Here is a 17308-nt window from a genome sequence, read left to right as displayed (position 1 = left end):
TTGGGGCCGGGGAGATAGCTCAGTAGAATAACAAGCACTTGCCTGGCAAGCACAAGGTCCTGAGTTCAATCCCCGGTATCAATATATATATATAATTTTTAAAAGATTTTTGTTGTTGTTTTCCTTAAATATTTGAAAGAACTGACCCATGAAACCACTGGGAAATTGACTTCCTTTTACCTGAAAAATAACCAATGTTACTTCACTTGATAGGCATTTATCTAGATTTACTATTTCTTGAGTTGATTTTGATAATTTCATCAAAGAATCAACTTTAGGTTCCATTAATCATCTTTATTGGTTCTATTTGCATAGTAGCTTAAGCTTCTAGAGTTCAGACTATCCTATTTTTTTTTTTACCTTACTCTATTTAAAAAAATTTTAATAGTACATCTGCATTACATGCTGAACACACTCCTCATACGGGTTGGTACACATACATAGCACATCTTAATTCTCTCTATGGCCTTTCTCTCCCCTCCCTCCATTTCTCGATCCCTTTACCATTTTCTTTTTCCTGTTTTTCCCCCTTACCATATTCAAGAGCACTTAATACTTAAACATGACTTTGCTTTCAACACATAAACCTGGTGTGTACTTTCATTCAGTTCAATATATTTTAAGTGTCTTGATTGCTTTTAAGTCATGGATTAGTTTGTACTGTGCTATTTGTTTTATTCTCTGATTTTTTTTGTTGTTGTTCATTTCCAATTTAATCTCACTGAGGTCAGGGAATATTCATTTTAGGATCCCAGTCCTTTATAATTTGCTGGGAGTCTTTCAGGTCCTGATAGCAAGTCTGTTGTAAAAAATGTCTCATTTGGACCCCAAGAGAATGTTCTTCTGCTTGTACTGGGCAGTGTTTCTATTTCTCATATAAGTCAATGTGGTCAAGTCTCCTATGTTCATGATTGTGGAATTATTTCTTTTTAATTTCATCAGTTTTGTTGCATGTATTGTGGGGCTCTCTTTTTTGTTGTATCTATACTAATAATTTATGTGTCCCTAATATACTGAGCCTTTTGCTATCATGAATTGTCCTTGTCCCTAGCAATCATTTTTGTCTTGAAACCTGTTGAACCTGATATGAATGACAACCACTCCAGTACTCTTGGTGCCATTGGCTTGATGCATCTGTCCTACAACTTTCTTCAACCTTTGGTGCCTCAGGTATTATTTCCTGTAGATAGCAATCCTGCTGGATCTTTCTTTTACACCAGTTTGATAATCTCTGCTTGTTTACTATAGCCTTTAATTTATCCTATTGAGTGGAATTATTGATACAGCCAGACTTGTGTCTGCCATTTTGTTTTATGTATGTCTTATATACTTTTTACAAATTTTTTTTGCTAGCTGTTCTATTAATCTCTTTTTAAAAGAGCATGGAAATCTTAAAACAAAATTGTCTTTTTCCTTCTACTCTGTATGTTTTCTGCTTTGTGTTTCTGAGGCCCTGGTAAGGATGCAGAGTTCCAGGAGCCACTCAAGGTTGGGAGAATGCAAGATGGCACAGCACTATGTCAGATAGCGTGGCAGTTTCTTCCCAAACCAAACCCACAGTGTCCAGTAGTGCTCCTTGACATTTACCCACAAGACTTGAAGGGTGGAGGCCACACACCATCTGCAATGGATATCTACAGTAGTGTTTTTTTCTTCATAACTGCTAAACCTTGGAAGCAATCTAGAGGCCCTTAAGCAGTGAATGGATGCAGTATGGTGCATCAAGATGATAAAATATTAGGGTCTAACACTAAAGAGAAATGAGCTAAAGGCCATGAAAATCATGGAGAAACTATAAGTGTGCACTGCTATGAGGAAGAATCTACTGCAGAGGCTCACGCATGAATGCATACAGTGGGATGACCTTCTGGAAAAGGCAACTCTGGAGACAGTGGAAAGGCCAGTGCTTCTGGAGGAGGAGGAGGGAGGAGGGGTGGAACACAGGGGACTCTTGGGGCAGTGAGCATCCTCCATGCTGTTGCTGCAGTGGCTCACAACATGCACAGCATTAGCAGGTGCAGACCTACATAGCAGACTTGGGAATAATGTGGTATGGACCTAGCTTCATTTGCGGCAGCACGGGGCCAGGGAAATAGCTCAGTGGCATAAAGTGCCTGCTTGGCATGCACAAGGTCCTGAGTTTGATTCCTGGTACAAAAAAAAAAAAAAAAATGTTTGCTGCAACAAAGCTCCACCCTGTGAGAGTTGCTGGTGATGGGAGGCCACGAACACAGAAAGGCAGGAACTATGTGGGAAATCTCTGTATTTTCATCTCAGTTATTTGTGTAAATGCAATAGTGATATAAAAAATAAAGTCTATAAAACCAACTGGGGGAGATGATTTAGTTATGTCAAAAAACCTAACTAAGCATAAAAACTCATGAAATAAAATGAATGGTAACAATAGGTTTGAGTAGACAAAATATTAAGTTTCTTTTGTGTGTGGGGGGAGAAGGGGAGAGACAGGACCTGGGGTTGACAGGGCCTTTGCACTAAGCTATATCCCCAGCTCTTTTATTTTTTATCTTAGAGACAGACTCATGCTAAATTAATCAGTTGTCCAGACTGGGCTCAAGTTTATGATCCTTCTGCTTCAGCCTCCCACAGTAGGATTCCAGGCACATGCCATTACATCTAACTAAGAATACTAAATTTCTATTTCAGCCTTTTGTTTTAGTTTTTGATCCAGTGTCTTGCTATGTAGTTCAGGCTGGTCCTGAACTCACTACATAGCTCAGGCTGGCCTTGAACTTTAGCAATCCTCCTTGTTCGGCTTTTTGAATAGAGAGATTACAGGAATGTGCCATCACACCTGGCTAAAATGCTAAATTTCTTAAAGTCAAATACAGAATAACAAGAATAAAAGGTCAGTATCTTTCACATTAAGGATGTCATATACACAAAGGACAAAAACAGGTTACGTTAGAGAAAGAACAAGAGATGAATAGGACACACTCAGGATCATTAGCAGTCATAGGAATGAAAAACAAAATGTTTTCCTTCCAAACTTACAAACTCAATGACACAGTGGACACTGAGGCTGTTCAAGCCAGGCTGCTGCACAGCTTCCCATCACACACTGAGCCTCCAGGAAGCAAGTGCTCTTTGGGAACTGGTTGAGTGGGGACAGTGGGGCAGGGACAGCATCTGTGGATACCTCCAGGAGGGTGACCTGGGCATGGCTAGTCCTTGGGAACCTGGGGAGTACCAGAGAGTATAGCTATGGGAAATGGTCTCACAGGAACCTGGTGTAGGGGAGGAAACCTATGCAGACTACCGGTTATACAGGGTGGGCAGAGGACACAGCTCTGCCTCTTCCAAAGCTCTGTGAGATAAGGCCACAGGCCCTGGAGTTGGGCTACCTGTTATAATGGTTCCTATTCCAGAGTAAGGGGAACAGGAGGCCTGAGGAGGACAGGTACAGTGGGGAGTTCATGGAAAGGAAACAGGTCTGGGGGCTTGAGGACAGGGACACTGGTAAGCCCAAGGGGAGGGACCACCAAGTCTGGGCCTGCGGGAAAGGTGCTACTGACCCAAGTGGTATATCAGCAGGCAAACCCAGCCACACTTTTGATGAAAACTACAGAAAGAGCTTCTGTCTCCTGTGAGCTCTGCCCTCCATAACCTGGTGCTGGGTGAGTTCTGACAGTTCTGAACACCTGAGCTTTCAGGGACCACATGCACACCCCTCCGGGAACCTGAGTGAAGTTATAGGAACACTACTTACCCATCCGTCCATCCTGAGGTGGACTAATCACAGAGATTCTCACAGGGCCCACAGTGACCTCAGGCTAAACACATAAGAGAAAATAGCCAGTAAAATTTCCACTCTGTCCCTATTGGGTAAGTATCTCCTGCTCACCAAGAAACCATTCTGTGAGCTCCTCTTCCTTAGGGCTCTTCACTCCGACAGCCTCTTGTCTGACCTGGCTCCAAGTGGACACCAGTCCTACTGCCCCACATGGGGTGGGATTTCCAACTCCTCCCATTACACCAGGTCCTGAGACAAAGAATGGATGTAGGGACCACCAAATGCTTTAAGGGATTCTGAAGAGGGAGGCAGGCAACAATCACTGCAAGGGACTCCTCCTGGTAGAACAGCCTGTGCTGGGTTTCCCACACCCTCTTCCCCACCCCACTGAGGCAAGGCTGTCACTATTCCTGTAGGACTGATTCAGCTGTGAGCCCCCTGCCCCATATGAGCTGTGGTGTCTGGCAGCCAGTCTCCGCTGGTCACTCCTCAGTCCCTGCCCACAGCTGGACTCCTGGTCTGGCCTCCCACCTCCCCATGAGCCTTAGACTCTGCCATCACATGTTGTCAAGTCCATAGTGCTATCTTCCCTAGCCATGCCTCTTACCCAGACTCTGAACCTGCAGGTACTTCTATCCTGGGGCATCCATGTCCTTGCAGGCTCCACTATGACCCCAGATGCTGCCTTGCTGGCCCTGCATCTTTACTGTAAAGTGACTAGACTACATCAGAGCCACAGCCCAGGCAACTGATACAGATGTAGCTGGGGACGGGGGTACTTCCTGTATCACAGCCTCTGTAGCACTTGAGGACACAAAGGAGGCCCCTGCTTGGGCAGGTCTGGGAGATCCTTTCACTTGTCAGAAGAGGGTGTATTCCAGGGACTCTGGCTCTCCCTGGTCTGTCGTGCCTTTAACACAGCTCTCAACAAGAAACCCACCAACTTCTCTGCTTGGAGCTGACCTCTCTGCAGTCCCCATCTGGGGCTCCCCATCAAGCCCAATGGCCTGGAGTCTGAGTCTGCAGTATGTCCTGGCATCTCCAAAAGGTCTGAAACTGGATGGTGACCCATGGGAAGTCCACAGCTCACTCCCCTTCAGTCCCTTTAGCCATTCCATAGCCAAGACATGTGTGTATAGTCCCTGTGAAAATCAACCCTCCAGCAGATTATGGAAATTCACAGGAAGAACAGGGACTGGGGTGAGGTAAGTGCCTCTTCTTGAGCTCAGAAAGACTCACGTTTGAGGTTCGACACTCGAGCCCCATCTGGGGGAGAATCTGTTAATAGCTGCATGTATTTGGAGAGGCTGACAGGCCATACACAGAGGTAATATGATGGGGCCCATGGGGCTCACTGTTGCAGATAACAAGACAGGTACCTAGGGAGGGGCTGTTCACTTCTGGTCTCCTGGAATCTGATGCTCTACTCCTGGGCTGATATGGGAGCTGCCAACTCAGTCTGGGACACTGGCAGCTGCATTAGGCTGTGCTTAGGCTTTCGTGGTCACTCAGTTCTGTTGATCATGCAGGGGCCACAGTGGCAGAGGCCCAGGTGGGACCTGGGGGGCAAGAAGGCTCTCAGGGAAAGCTGGTATCCCTAGGAAGCACAGTGCCACTCTACCCTTTGATGGTGCTGACCTCCAGGAGGCACAACAGCTTCTCCAAACCCTCTCTTCTCACAGGTGCCTTCCATGTCTCCACAACAAAGGGGAGCCAGCACACAGCCTTGTACACCCTGGAGGTGCACTTTACCCTGACATCTGCTGGGTTGGAGCCAGGACAGCAAGTGAGGTGGCTCAGCTCATGAGACACAGTAAGACCACACTCTCTTCTTCCCTCTAGCAATGGCTTACTCATTGGAGTTTTCCTGCCAAGAACACATCTTTGGGGAAGGCCTAGGGTGTTTTGCTGTCAGGAGCAAGGCAGCATGGAAGCCCTATGGGTCTGAGCTGTCCTGCAGTGGGACCATGGGGACACTCCTGGCTCCCTGACCGGGGCCTGTGGGTGCACTGACCCCTCCACCAGTGCTTATGGGTACTGGTTCTTCTTCCTGTGACTAAAGCTTTTTTCATGTCTGAGTCATGGCTTCACCTTGCACAAAATACTGTCAGCTCTGGTCACCTGCACAGTGGGAGTCCTATGTGTATTATAGTCACAGCCTCCATGAAGTCACCTGTTGGCAGCCCCTGGAAGCACAGGATGTCCATGTGCAGATAGCAGGTGTGCACACTGCTCTCTGTGGCCAGTTGGCAGGACTCCATCTCTGGGTGGGCACCCCAAGGGTCTCCCTGCATCTCTCTCAGGCTGGGCTCTGTGCATTATGGGGGGGCACACCCAGCAGCATAGGTGTTACATAGCACTTAGAACAGCGCTTACCAACTGTAGCACCAGGAAGGCTCTTGAAGAAATAGACTGGGTAATGACTGTACCATCAGAGTGCCCACCCTGCCCAAGCACCTCACACTGCCATCTCCACCCCATCTCTGAACTGCCTGGTGTCTGTCCTGCCCAGATGCACACAGGAAACCCAGCTCTACCTGGACTGGGCAGGTGATCAGGCCACCTGGAGCTTCCTGGATTTTGGCCTTGGGTACTCTCAGATCTACAGCTGTGTCCTCCTTTTCAGTCCTCACATGTTTAATCCACTTCTTTCCCTGGGCTGACAGGATTTTAGTTTTCCTTTGGCTCCAGTTCCTGTAGCATGGGAACTGGACACCCTTGCCGTGGCCATGGGCCTGGGTGTTGAGGCCGAACACAGTGTTCTTGAGGGTCTTCTGGGGCTGAGTTTAGAACCTACATGTGCACAGAGGCACTGCTAGAGGTCAGTCTGCTGTTAAGACATCAGGTCAGTTTACGAGCACCGAGGACAGCTAAGGACTTGACATGCAACACAGGGGCACAGCAATGGTGGCAGCACAGAGGTACTTACTTTCCTTACTGGGGAAGGACTAAGGTCAATCTCCATCAACTCCACCCTGCGAAACAGTGAAATAGGTTAATTAAGTCTATGACTTAGCTATAATTAAAACATCAGTTCAGCACACTGCACTTAGCAAGACCATGTATGAGTGTCTGAAGTCTTCTTCCACAAGGCTGTCAGAATGTGGTTGCTGCACCAGTCACTTCCTCTGAACTACTGGTGCCTACTGTCTGCACAATCAAGTCACCTTGCACAGCACAGCACCTGCAGCACCCTGTTCCTGCCTGCTCTGTGCCATCCTAGCTGATCTACCTCCCTCCCAGACCTACAGCACTAAACCCCTGCTGTGGAACATCACTTGCTTTTGTTAACATGGACTGTCCAACCCCATGTCATGTTGCTAGTTCTGGGCATGTGTTGGTCCTTTGTTTGCTCAAAGGTGGACAAGGTAACGTGTGGACTTGTCTTCTCCCAGACTTTCTCAGCCCAGAGGTAACCTCAGAGCAGAGATCCCTCTCTTTCAACAGCTTCAGCAGTGTCCCAGGAATGGCTTTGACAACCTAGCCCATGTGTTGTGAACTCTCTGCTTATATGGATGCCCATCTATGTGGAATAAGCCAGACTGTACCCTGGCAGTGTTCAGCTCTACCTCCCTAAATTCTTAGCATGCTGATCCAGACCTCTGCCCTATAATCTCCTCCTGCAGGACAGACAGACACAGCTTACCTGATGGCCCCACTGACCCACAGCCCACATGGTCTGTACAGCCATGACAGTGACCTTCCTTTGGTCATGCCATGACCCCAGGGAACTGGTGCCTGCTGGCTCTAATCCACCAGTGAGAATTCCATTGGGAATATCTAGGTGGGTAGCACCTTGGACCCAGGAAAGGCACTGGCCTTTGGGTGCCATCCTTTGTCTACCTTTGAGCTCAGTGGAGGGCTGCTCTCCTGACTGAGATCTGGGAGCTTCTATGAGTTGGTCCCTTAGTGTCATAGCACCATGGCCTTGCTCCCTGCTCTGAACGTTTTGCCCCAGGACACAGGGAGACAAGGTCAGTTCACCTGGGCATCTGCTGGTTTAAATGAGGTTTCTACTCCAGGGACTGTGGGTCACAGATTCAATAGCTAGCCATGGGGCTATATGTGACAGGCACCCCTGGGTTCCATGATCAGCCCCTTTGTATCCAAGTGGGGTAGGGCTGTCAGCCATTTTGGCTCTATCATCCCAGTGAAGCTGGGACTGTCAGAACAGCAGATCATGTAATTAATCCCACAGCAGCTACAGTGGCTACAGGGGCAGTGCCCTGGCCACCCAGGGTCACAATGTGTGTCTAGGGACCTGGGCCTCACATAGCAGTAAGAAGAGCATCAAAGGGAGCCAGATGTCTAGCAAACTGTCCAGGCTCTGGATCAGTGGAATATGAAGGGGCAGCAAATTGGAAAGGAAAACGTGGGAGTGTCCAGAGTACTTGTGGACCCACAACTTTCCCAAAGTCTCACACCATCCCAGCAGTCCACATACCTGTCAGGAGCTGATACATTGCGTGGCAGCCACACATGTCCATCTGGCTTTGCTGAAGGAGTGAGGATAAAACATCTTCACGTTAGTGCACAGGTAGTGTGACTGGGCAGCATGTACCTTTGCATTCTTTCCTCTCCAGCTTTATTTTACTCACTTCCAACTGAATTCTTCATGGTACTGAAAGCTGTTCGTTGTGATGATTTCATACTAAATAGAGGAATAAAAACAATGAATTAAATGACAAAAATTCACCTTACTCAAAAATCTCATCCCAACAGGAAGTAGAAGAGGGAACAGCCAACTGTTTTCAGTGGATACACAGACAGCCTGCTCCATAGGGGTCTAAAGGGTGCCAAATTCACTGGTCCCACTGCCCACAACCCAAGAGTAGGGAGAAGTCAAGGTTTTCTGCCTGCACAAACTCTCTCCTTATTTTTCTTTTAGCAATCCTTTTTACTGGAGGTGTCAAGCAACCAAAAGAGCCCTTTCCTGTGCTCCTTAGGTTACAACCAAGGGTCTGAACAGGAGGGCCAGCCAGAGACCTTACCTCTGCAGCCGTTCCAGCTGCAGCATTGATTTCCTGAGTGACTCTTCCAGCTGTGAGATCTAAACACACAAACAACTTGTTACCAGATGCACTATGCTAAGTTACAGCTCCTCCTTCCTGGGGGCCATTTGTGCAGAGCTGAGTTGGGTCCTAGGGACACAGCCTAGACCACCTGTCCAGCTCAGCCCAGTATGGAGCTCTCGTGTGTGTGTGTGTGTGTGTGTGTGTGTGTGTGTGTGTGGTGGCGGCAGTAGGGGAAGCCAAGTGCTCAGCCCTGCCAGGTGCTACTCAGGGATGCTGGCCTTGAACCAGAGAGCTGACTGAATACAATGTCCTCTTAGCACAGCCTGTGACACAGTGGAGCCTGGACCTACAAGTCTTTGAGTCTGTGACTTACTCTCTATCCTACGGTGGCATCTGTCAGGTGGAATCAGCACTGCTTGTCCTCTAGGTTTGCTGGGGGCCGAAGACATTAATAAAACAGAGGGCTTAGCCAAAGCCAAGGTACAAGGCAAGCATCCTCTGGTCCAGTTCTGAGACATTGCTGGGGTATGGTATGGAGTTCTGCTCAAGGTTAGAGGGTCTGTGCACAGAACCAGAGCACCCCAATCCTTCTCCAGCCATGCACAGGGAAGCAGCAGCAGGCTGGGTGGTAGCTTCTGGACTTGAGGAAGGGGTTTCAGAGCTCCATGACTTTATTTTTTTTAAATGCATCAGGGGAGAATTCAGTTAGTAGGGCTATTTCTGCTTCATCCAATTTTAAGTATTTTATTTTTTTAAATGTTTCCTTTATTTTCTTTTTTTTTAACGGTCAGCTCAGCCCAACCTGGGGGTGGGGCTGGCATGGCATGTGGTGCTGGGGATCCAACCGAGGTCCCTGCATGCTTGCCTAAGCAGGCGCTTTAGACCACTGAGCTATCTCGCCAGCCCCATGACTTTATTTTTTGGTACTGGGAATCAAACTCAGGATCTTGCACTTGCCAGGCAGGCACTGTGAGATTGAGCTATTATCTCCAGCTAGAACTCCATGACTTTAAAGCCAGGGACCTTACTTCATTTACTCCAGAGACATCAGTTTTAAAACTAGGACTTTCATTTTAAAACTCCAAGATATTCAGGCACAGTGGCACATGCTTGTTGTCCTAGATACTTGGGATGCTGAGGCAGGAGGATTCAGAATTTAAAGTCCGCCTCAGTGAGACTATGTCTCTAAGTAAAATTTCAAAAAAGGGCTGGAGAGTTGCTTGGCAGTACACTTGACAAGCACCCACAGGTCTCTGGGTGGTTCCATGCCCAATGCCCTAAACAAAAACAAAAACCCTAGATGGCTGAACAGAGGAGCCTCTGTGCTGTGCCTATGAAGTAGCCCAGGAGGCTCTGCAAGACTGTGACAGGTATCAAGCAAAGGGGAGACAATGACAACACTGCACACTGGAAAGCAGTGCCAAGAAAAGCAGTCTCACACCAGGGCCCATTAAAAAGCATGGTATTAAACAACAGTCTGACCTTTAGGTCAGAGGTCAAATGGCGCAGGAGGCAGATCATTCTGCTTACCTTTTCTTGATAGAAGGCAAGCAGCCTCCTTCTGTGCTTGTCTTGGAACTCTGAAACCTGAGAGGGTGACACATCAGCAGAGGGCCAAGGGGCTGGAAGGTGGAAGTGGGCAGCTGCCCACAGTCTCCTTGCACAGAGACATCTGAGTGCTCCTGGGTAAGGGCTGCTGGACCAGGGCTGCCCAGTATGAGGTTCCTGAGGTTCTTGGAGCAGCGAATGTGTGTCCAACTGGAAGCCAATGAGCCTGGTCACTATGAAGCCCTCCCCGTACCATGGCTGTTTGGTACCCCACAGCCTTTCCTGTCAAAGTGCCTCAGTGGCACATGACACATAGCCCCACTAGGACAATGTGCTATCCTCTGATGAAAGTAACTGGCCTGAGGTAGTCTCCTGATCAACCAGCACTAAGTACAGAAACATGGCCTGGGCCAGTGGAGAAGAGCTGAAGCACAAGAAGGTCTAGCCAGACGGCCCGTGGCCTATCTTTACTTCCAGAGCTGCTATCCTGAAACCTGTACCATCCCTGCCTTCTTCACAGAAGCCCAGATTGCATGTCGCTGCACTCAAAGCTGGATGTGGGCTCCTCATAGCTGAGGGAAGTGGGAGAACAGTGGTCTTAACTCAGAGAAAGCAGCTGTTTCTGGTGAGTGAAGGCTCAGATGATGGCACACATCTACTTCAAATACCAGACTGTCCCAAGTCACCTATCTCTGCTACCACTCAGGCATGGCCCATAGACAAAGGGCCAACTGTGGATAAAGTATATTTATAGCCATTTCCTCCTATTAGCTGGCAGTCTGGTCAAACCACAGACAGAAGAAAAAAGTGTGCAGCCTGGTACAGGAGATAATCAAGCTGTGGATGGGGACATAGGTACAGACTGGGTCTGTAGTCCTATTCTCTCCATGGAGACACTACTTCTGGGTGACATCTTCCTCAGAGTGTCTGAGTCTCAGGCTCAGGAGAGCCATTAGCTCTCAGATAAGGTGGGCACAGCACAGGTGCTATTCACATAGACCACAAAGAGTGGTGGAGGCCTACAGATGACAAAGGTCACATCTCCTTGTGCCTCTCCACTGCAGTATGGGAGAGGCTGAGCCCACCTGACCTACCATAGACTCCCAGGAGGGGTATGGTGTTGGGCTCTGGGGGAGCCCACTGGCATCATGTTTGGATGGGCAGAGCTCCTGGTCCCCTTCTCTTCCTGCTTCAGGCTCCTATGGTCAAGTATGAACAAGAAGAACACTAGCAGATGGACAGCCACGATGACCCGACGGCTGTTTCTTGTCCTACACAGTGCAGTGCAGGGCTTTGGAGCACTGACCTAACCCATATCCTCACAGGCATGTTACCTGGGGTCACTGGGGTACTGACACTTTGCAGTGATGTCCACACCAGTCAGGTGTAGGTGCCAGGCAGTAGGCACCAGGGTGTAGGGGAAGGGCATTCTTCTTCTGGTAGGGTGGCTTTCAGGAAAGGACCTTGAGGGGGATTCAAACCTCTGTGTCTGACCCTGTCCTGGCCAGGGCAGGTGTGAGGTGTGACCACAGCAAGGTCAGGTCTGAGGGCATGGTCTCCCTGGAACTAAGGAGGCTCAGAGGTGAGATGACCCCAGGGGTAGAGGACTGAGCTGTAGAGGGATATGGTAGAATATGGATCTGGGGTGTCTCTTCTGAGCATGGGGGTAGGAGTACCCCGACCCCATATGTTCAGTTTGTCTTAGTTACTTTTCTTGTTGCTGAGATAAAATACCCAATACCTGGTGTTGAAGGAGGAAAGACTGATTTAGCTCACAGTTTGTACAAGTTTCAGTCCATAATCTGGCTCCAAGGCAGGGTGGCACATGGCAGAGGACAACAGTTTATGATGGCAGAAGACAGCAGAAGTAGAGTGAGTGTGTGTGTGTGTGTGAGAGAGAGAGAGAGAGAGAGACAGACAGACAGACAAAGCTCTTTCTGCCCCTTTTATCTTATAGACTGCTAAGATTAGAATAATGCCAATCCATTAAGTGGATTGATCTAGCAATCACCTGCCCTTAATTCCAGCACTGCATGATGAATCAATCACATACTCTATATTCAACCATCTGTGAAAAACTCCTATGACTGGTATGAGGCTTCTGGGGGAGACATTTCTGCTGGAGTCTCACCAGGCCTGCAATGTCATACTATCCACAAAATTTCTCTGGCCTGGACTAGAGAGACAGGATACAGCCTCAGAAAGAAAGTTTTATTTTTATTTTTTAAATTTTATTTATTTATTTATTGTGGGGGGGGCCCAGCTCAGCCCACCAGGGGGCGGGGCTGGCTGGCATGTGGTGCTGGGGGATTGAACCGTGGTCCCTTTGCTTTGCTAAGCTTGTTCTAAGTAGGTGCTTTAGACCACTGAGCCATCTCACCAGCCCAGAAAGTTTTATTAATAAATTAAAAAGAATCCTACATATTTTTCTTGTATGGTCCCTGCCTCTTGGATTGAGTTAATTCAAGGCATAGGAAGTGGAGACCAGGTCTGTTTAGAGCTGCCCAGGGTTGACATACCTCTGTCTAGCTTATAAGCTGGAAAGACTGGCAAGGAACGGAGGCTAGAGATAATGTAGGCTGCATGGAGAGCAGTTTCTTCCAGGGAGCAGCATCTCCAGGTCTTAGAGTAGGGCAGAGAGCCAGGGATTGTGCTGGTGTGTGTGTGGGGTCATCAGGCACCCCTGTGAGCACACTCCTTAGCCCATAGCTTTGCTGCCACCCAGGGTGGCTCTAGCTCTACAGACTAGTGAGCTCCTGCTCTGCAGGGCCAGCATCTGGCCTCCAAATCGAGGACAAAGACTTCTGGGCAAGGGCTGTGTGACACAGGCTCATTGAGTTCCTCAGGCAAGAGGCATCTATCTATCCTAACGGAGTTCAGAAAGGGGAGAGCAAAGGCCCCTAAGCTGGCTGTTGCTGAGGTGTCTGGTGCCAGCCTATGGCAGGTCTCAGACTTCTGGTATGTGGACCTGAGGAGCTTTGCTCTTGTGGGTTTTATCTATCACTATTTACTCATCAGAAATTAAGAAGAAATTTGTTTGTTGGTTCTTTAAAACAACAAACTCATTATGCCAGAATGAACAATAGGCATGCTATCCCATGTCACACAGCCTCTGGAAAATGCTACCCTGTACTGTGAGGTAGAATGACAGAGGCCAGCACTGCTTAAATGTAGTCACAATTCTGCATTATCCCATTAGCACATATGGTCTCAGGATGGAGCACAGAGTAGATGGTGGGTCTGTGAGTCCATCTCTGGGCCCATTGGCTGGCCTCTAATTGAGGTACAACTCCTGTGTAGGTGTTACAGTTAACCTTGTGGTTGCAAGGTCTGTGGGAATCTCAGGACCTGGCCTGAGCTGGTTCTGCAGCATGGAGCAAGACAGATGATCAGCCTGTCTGGCTGCCACTGGCTTCCATGTGTCCAGCCTTAGGTTCTTCTAATTCTTGTAAGTTTTGTTTTGTTTTTGGTGGTGCTGGGATCAAACCCATGACCTTGTGCATGTAAGGCAAGAGCTCCACCTCTGAACCACATCCCCAGCCCCAAAGGTTTTTTTTTTTTTTTTTTTTTTTGTGGAACTGGGGATTGAACTGAGGCCCTTGCACTTGCCAGGCAAACACTTATTCTACTGAGCGATCCCCAGCCCCCAAGCCTTGAGTTCTTCCTGGGAGGGCATAGCTGGGCATAATCTGGGATGGTACTACTCTGAGAGAGCGAGGATGGTGGGGCAGACCCAGCTGACCACAGCCTGGACAAAGGAATGGCTGAGGACATCATAGGGATGGGTCGGCATAAATTCTCCCAGGCCTTCTGCCTCAGTTGGAGGTAGTATGAAGCCAGGAAGAGGTAGACAGGAGGAAGGAGCCCATGCAGCCCTGCACCAAACAGGTGCACACCTTCATGTGCAGCCCTGGATATGTTGCAGAGGACAGATTCATGAAGAAACCCATTATTCTGAATCCAGAGACCTAGCTGGAAGGAGGTTCTCAGGAATTGAACTTCCTGGAGCATCCTGCCTAAACGGACCCAGGGCTGAACTAAGCTCACACAGGTCTTAATGTGACACCAAAATAAATCATATGGAGGGCCAGCCAGATAGCTCAGTGGACTAAAGCACCTGCTTAGGCAGATGCCGGGGCTGGAGGTTCAATCCTGGCCTGTCATGCTGGCCCTGTCTCTAGGGTGTGTTGAGACAGCCAATGAGACTGGGCATGGTGGTGCATGCCTATAATCCCAACACTTGGGAAGCTGACAAATAGGAAAGATTACTATGAGTTTGATCTGTGTAGTGAGACCTTGTACTAAATATATGAAATAAATAAATAAATAAATAAATAAATAAATAAATCACATGGGCCTTGTTCAGATTTAAACCTTCTGTGCACAGGTGCTTCACCACTGCAAAGATAAAGAGAACCCAGAGAAGGCAGAAAACCTACTGATCTCACACCTACAAGGGCATGGCCTCCAGAGCACACAGCCTGAGATGGTGCACCTGCACATCTGTCCCTGGACCCCTCGGCAGCACTCACCTGGGTGGTGTCCTGGGAGTACTTCTTACACAGGCCATCTATGCCCATGAAGAGTGCCTGGATGCTGGAGTCAGTCTGAAAGAAAAGCCAAAGGCTCAGTTTTAATTGCTTAAAAGCTTCTAGCTACTGCTTAAAAAGCAGCACATCAAGATCTAGAATTTCCAGAGATGGAATGTTGGTGATAAACCTGGGAAGGGCAGGACTATGGACCACAGGGCAGTGATCCAATCCTTCTGCACCCATGGAAAGCCAGGAGGTCCTGGGTTCAATCCTCCATATCAAAAAATATTCTAACTCTTCTCTTTAGTGAAGCCATAGTAACTGACTTACTCAAACTTGAAAAGAGCACTATAATAAGGGATAATTACAGGTACAATTCATATATAAACAAACAAACACAAGCCAAGCAGTAGTAACCAAAGCTCATCTATATATACAAGCTGTGCCACATCATTCCACTGTATTTATTCCTGGAATTTAATGGGGATTAAAAAATAAATACAAGTTACCACATTAACTAATGAGGTTAAAAAAGGAAAGATGCTAGTTACAGAAAAGGCAAAAGCTTTACACCACTCATAATAATAAACCTTAGCAAAGAACTTAGTGCACATAAAATGCACTAGGTGGTGGTGAAGCAGTGAAGGCTGACTGTGAAATCGCGCACGATGGGAAGCCCCCACAGCAGCTCCTGCTCTGCAGGGCCTGAGGGCCAGTCACTGACTGCAGGGTATGAAGGCCACTGCAAAAACCCTAGAAGAACTTTCACGTAAACCAATAACCAAGTGAAGATGGCAAGATTTCTTAGTGCTTCTAGCAGTAAGAGCTAAAAAGGCGAAATTTTTAAAAACTATAGCAGACCTTCAAATCATCAGTCTAAGAACTATCATTATCACCATGGTGCTGAGGAAGCCATCAGCTATTATTTCATGAAATGGGAGAAGATCCAGGTAAACGCAGTACCTCATAGATTAATGGGTCAATATTATAGATACCAATTTTCCACTTCATTTTATTAATTACGTGCAAAATAAAAACCCTATCAGAGGCAGGTGGGACTGCTCAGTGGACTGAGTGCAGGGGCTGGTGTTTGATCCCTGGTACCACATGCCACATCAGCCCTGCCCTCTGGTGCACTGAGCCTGTGACTGAGTCTGGGCATGGTGGCACACACCTGTAATCCCAGCACCAGAAGGCTGAAAACAGGAGGATCACTACAAATCCAAGTTTCATAGTAAGACCTAATATATATCTAAAAACAACCAACCAAAAATCCTATCAGGATTCTGTGGGCCAGACAAATAGCTCAGTGGATTAAAGCACCTGCAAGCAGGCACAGGGAGATTCCCAGGTCTGCTGTGCCAGCCCCGCCCCTGAGACAGCAACTGAGACTGGACGTGGTAGTGCACACCTGTAATCCCAGCTCTTGGGAGGCTGTAAACAGGCAGATCACTACGAGTCAGATCTAGTAATGAGACCCTGAACACCCTGTAGACCCTTCCCTGAATGTGGGTGGTACCACCGAAAAGGTCTGCTGCCTAAGTGAAATAAAAGGAAAAGGAAAACCTGCTTCCTGTCTGCCCTACCATGGACTGTTTTTCCTCTGTGATATTCCTTTACCATGCCACCCTGCCTTGGAGCCAGTTGACTATAGACTGAAACCTCTACAAACTGTGAGCTATACTAAACCTTTCTGGCTTTGCCGAACAGCTCAGTTGTTTAAAGAGCTGCTTGGGTAAATGCAGGCAGGTGCATAAGACTGCAGTTCAATTCCCACTTCCAGAAGCTATACCAGACCTGCCATTAAGACAGCCCGAGTAGGAAAAAAACAACAACTCCATCTCAAAATTTTGGGGGCCTGCCCATTAGCTCAGTTGTTTAAGTGCCTGCTTAAGAAAAGCAGTCAGGCTCAGGATTCTGTGGTTCGGTCCCCAGATCCTCCTGCCTTACCAGACCTGCCCTTAAGGCATCCTGAGCCGGCCAAAATAAATAAATAAAATCTTTCCTCCTCTAACTTGTGGATGTCAGGTATTTTGTCTCAGTCAAGAGAAAAGTAACTAAGATAGTGTTTCTTGCTCATGACATTGTTATGATTATATATACAACACTGCTAATACCCGAAAAATTAATGATAGTTTATTAATATCTGGATATAAATCACCACAATCAGACTTTTGAGTCAAAGAAAAATTTGATGTCTTGTTACTAGACTTTTTTTTTTTTGTATTTTAGGGAAGGGTCTACAGGGTGTTCAGGGTCTCACTACTAGATCAGACTCGTAGTGATCTGCCTGTTTACAGCCTCCCAAGAGCTGGGATTACAGGTGCGTGCCACCATGCCCAGGCTTAATTGCTGGCTCAGTGTGCCTCAGGGGCGGGGCCAGCATGGCAGGCCCGGGGATCAAACACCTGGTCCCTGCGCCTGCTTGCAGGCTCTTTAATCCGATGAGCTATTTGGCCAGC

At 47.8% G+C, this 17308-nt stretch overlaps 1 protein-coding gene across 1 annotated transcript in view; it reads right to left on the bottom strand.

Moving 5' to 3' along the window:
• Rnf212 (ring finger protein 212) overlaps positions 1–17308 on the bottom strand; it is a 43145-nt gene that overhangs the window by 17571 nt on the left and 8266 nt on the right. The window contains exons 3-9 of the mRNA XM_023724110.1: positions 14847–14921; positions 10297–10353; positions 8743–8801; positions 8350–8402; positions 8196–8247; positions 6681–6726; positions 3728–3791 (exon numbers count right to left, since the gene is read on the bottom strand). Coding sequence (XP_023579878.1) covers positions 3728–3791; positions 6681–6726; positions 8196–8247; positions 8350–8402; positions 8743–8801; positions 10297–10353; positions 14847–14921 — 406 coding nt within the window. The remainder of the gene's footprint in view (positions 1–3727; positions 3792–6680; positions 6727–8195; positions 8248–8349; positions 8403–8742; positions 8802–10296; positions 10354–14846; positions 14922–17308) is intronic.

The sequence above is a fragment of the Octodon degus genome, unplaced genomic scaffold (assembly GCF_000260255.1).
Source record: "Octodon degus isolate 3935 unplaced genomic scaffold, OctDeg1.0 scaffold00006, whole genome shotgun sequence".
NCBI lineage: Eukaryota > Metazoa > Chordata > Mammalia > Rodentia > Octodontidae > Octodon > Octodon degus.
This window is presented reverse-complemented; position numbering and strand designations above follow the sequence as displayed.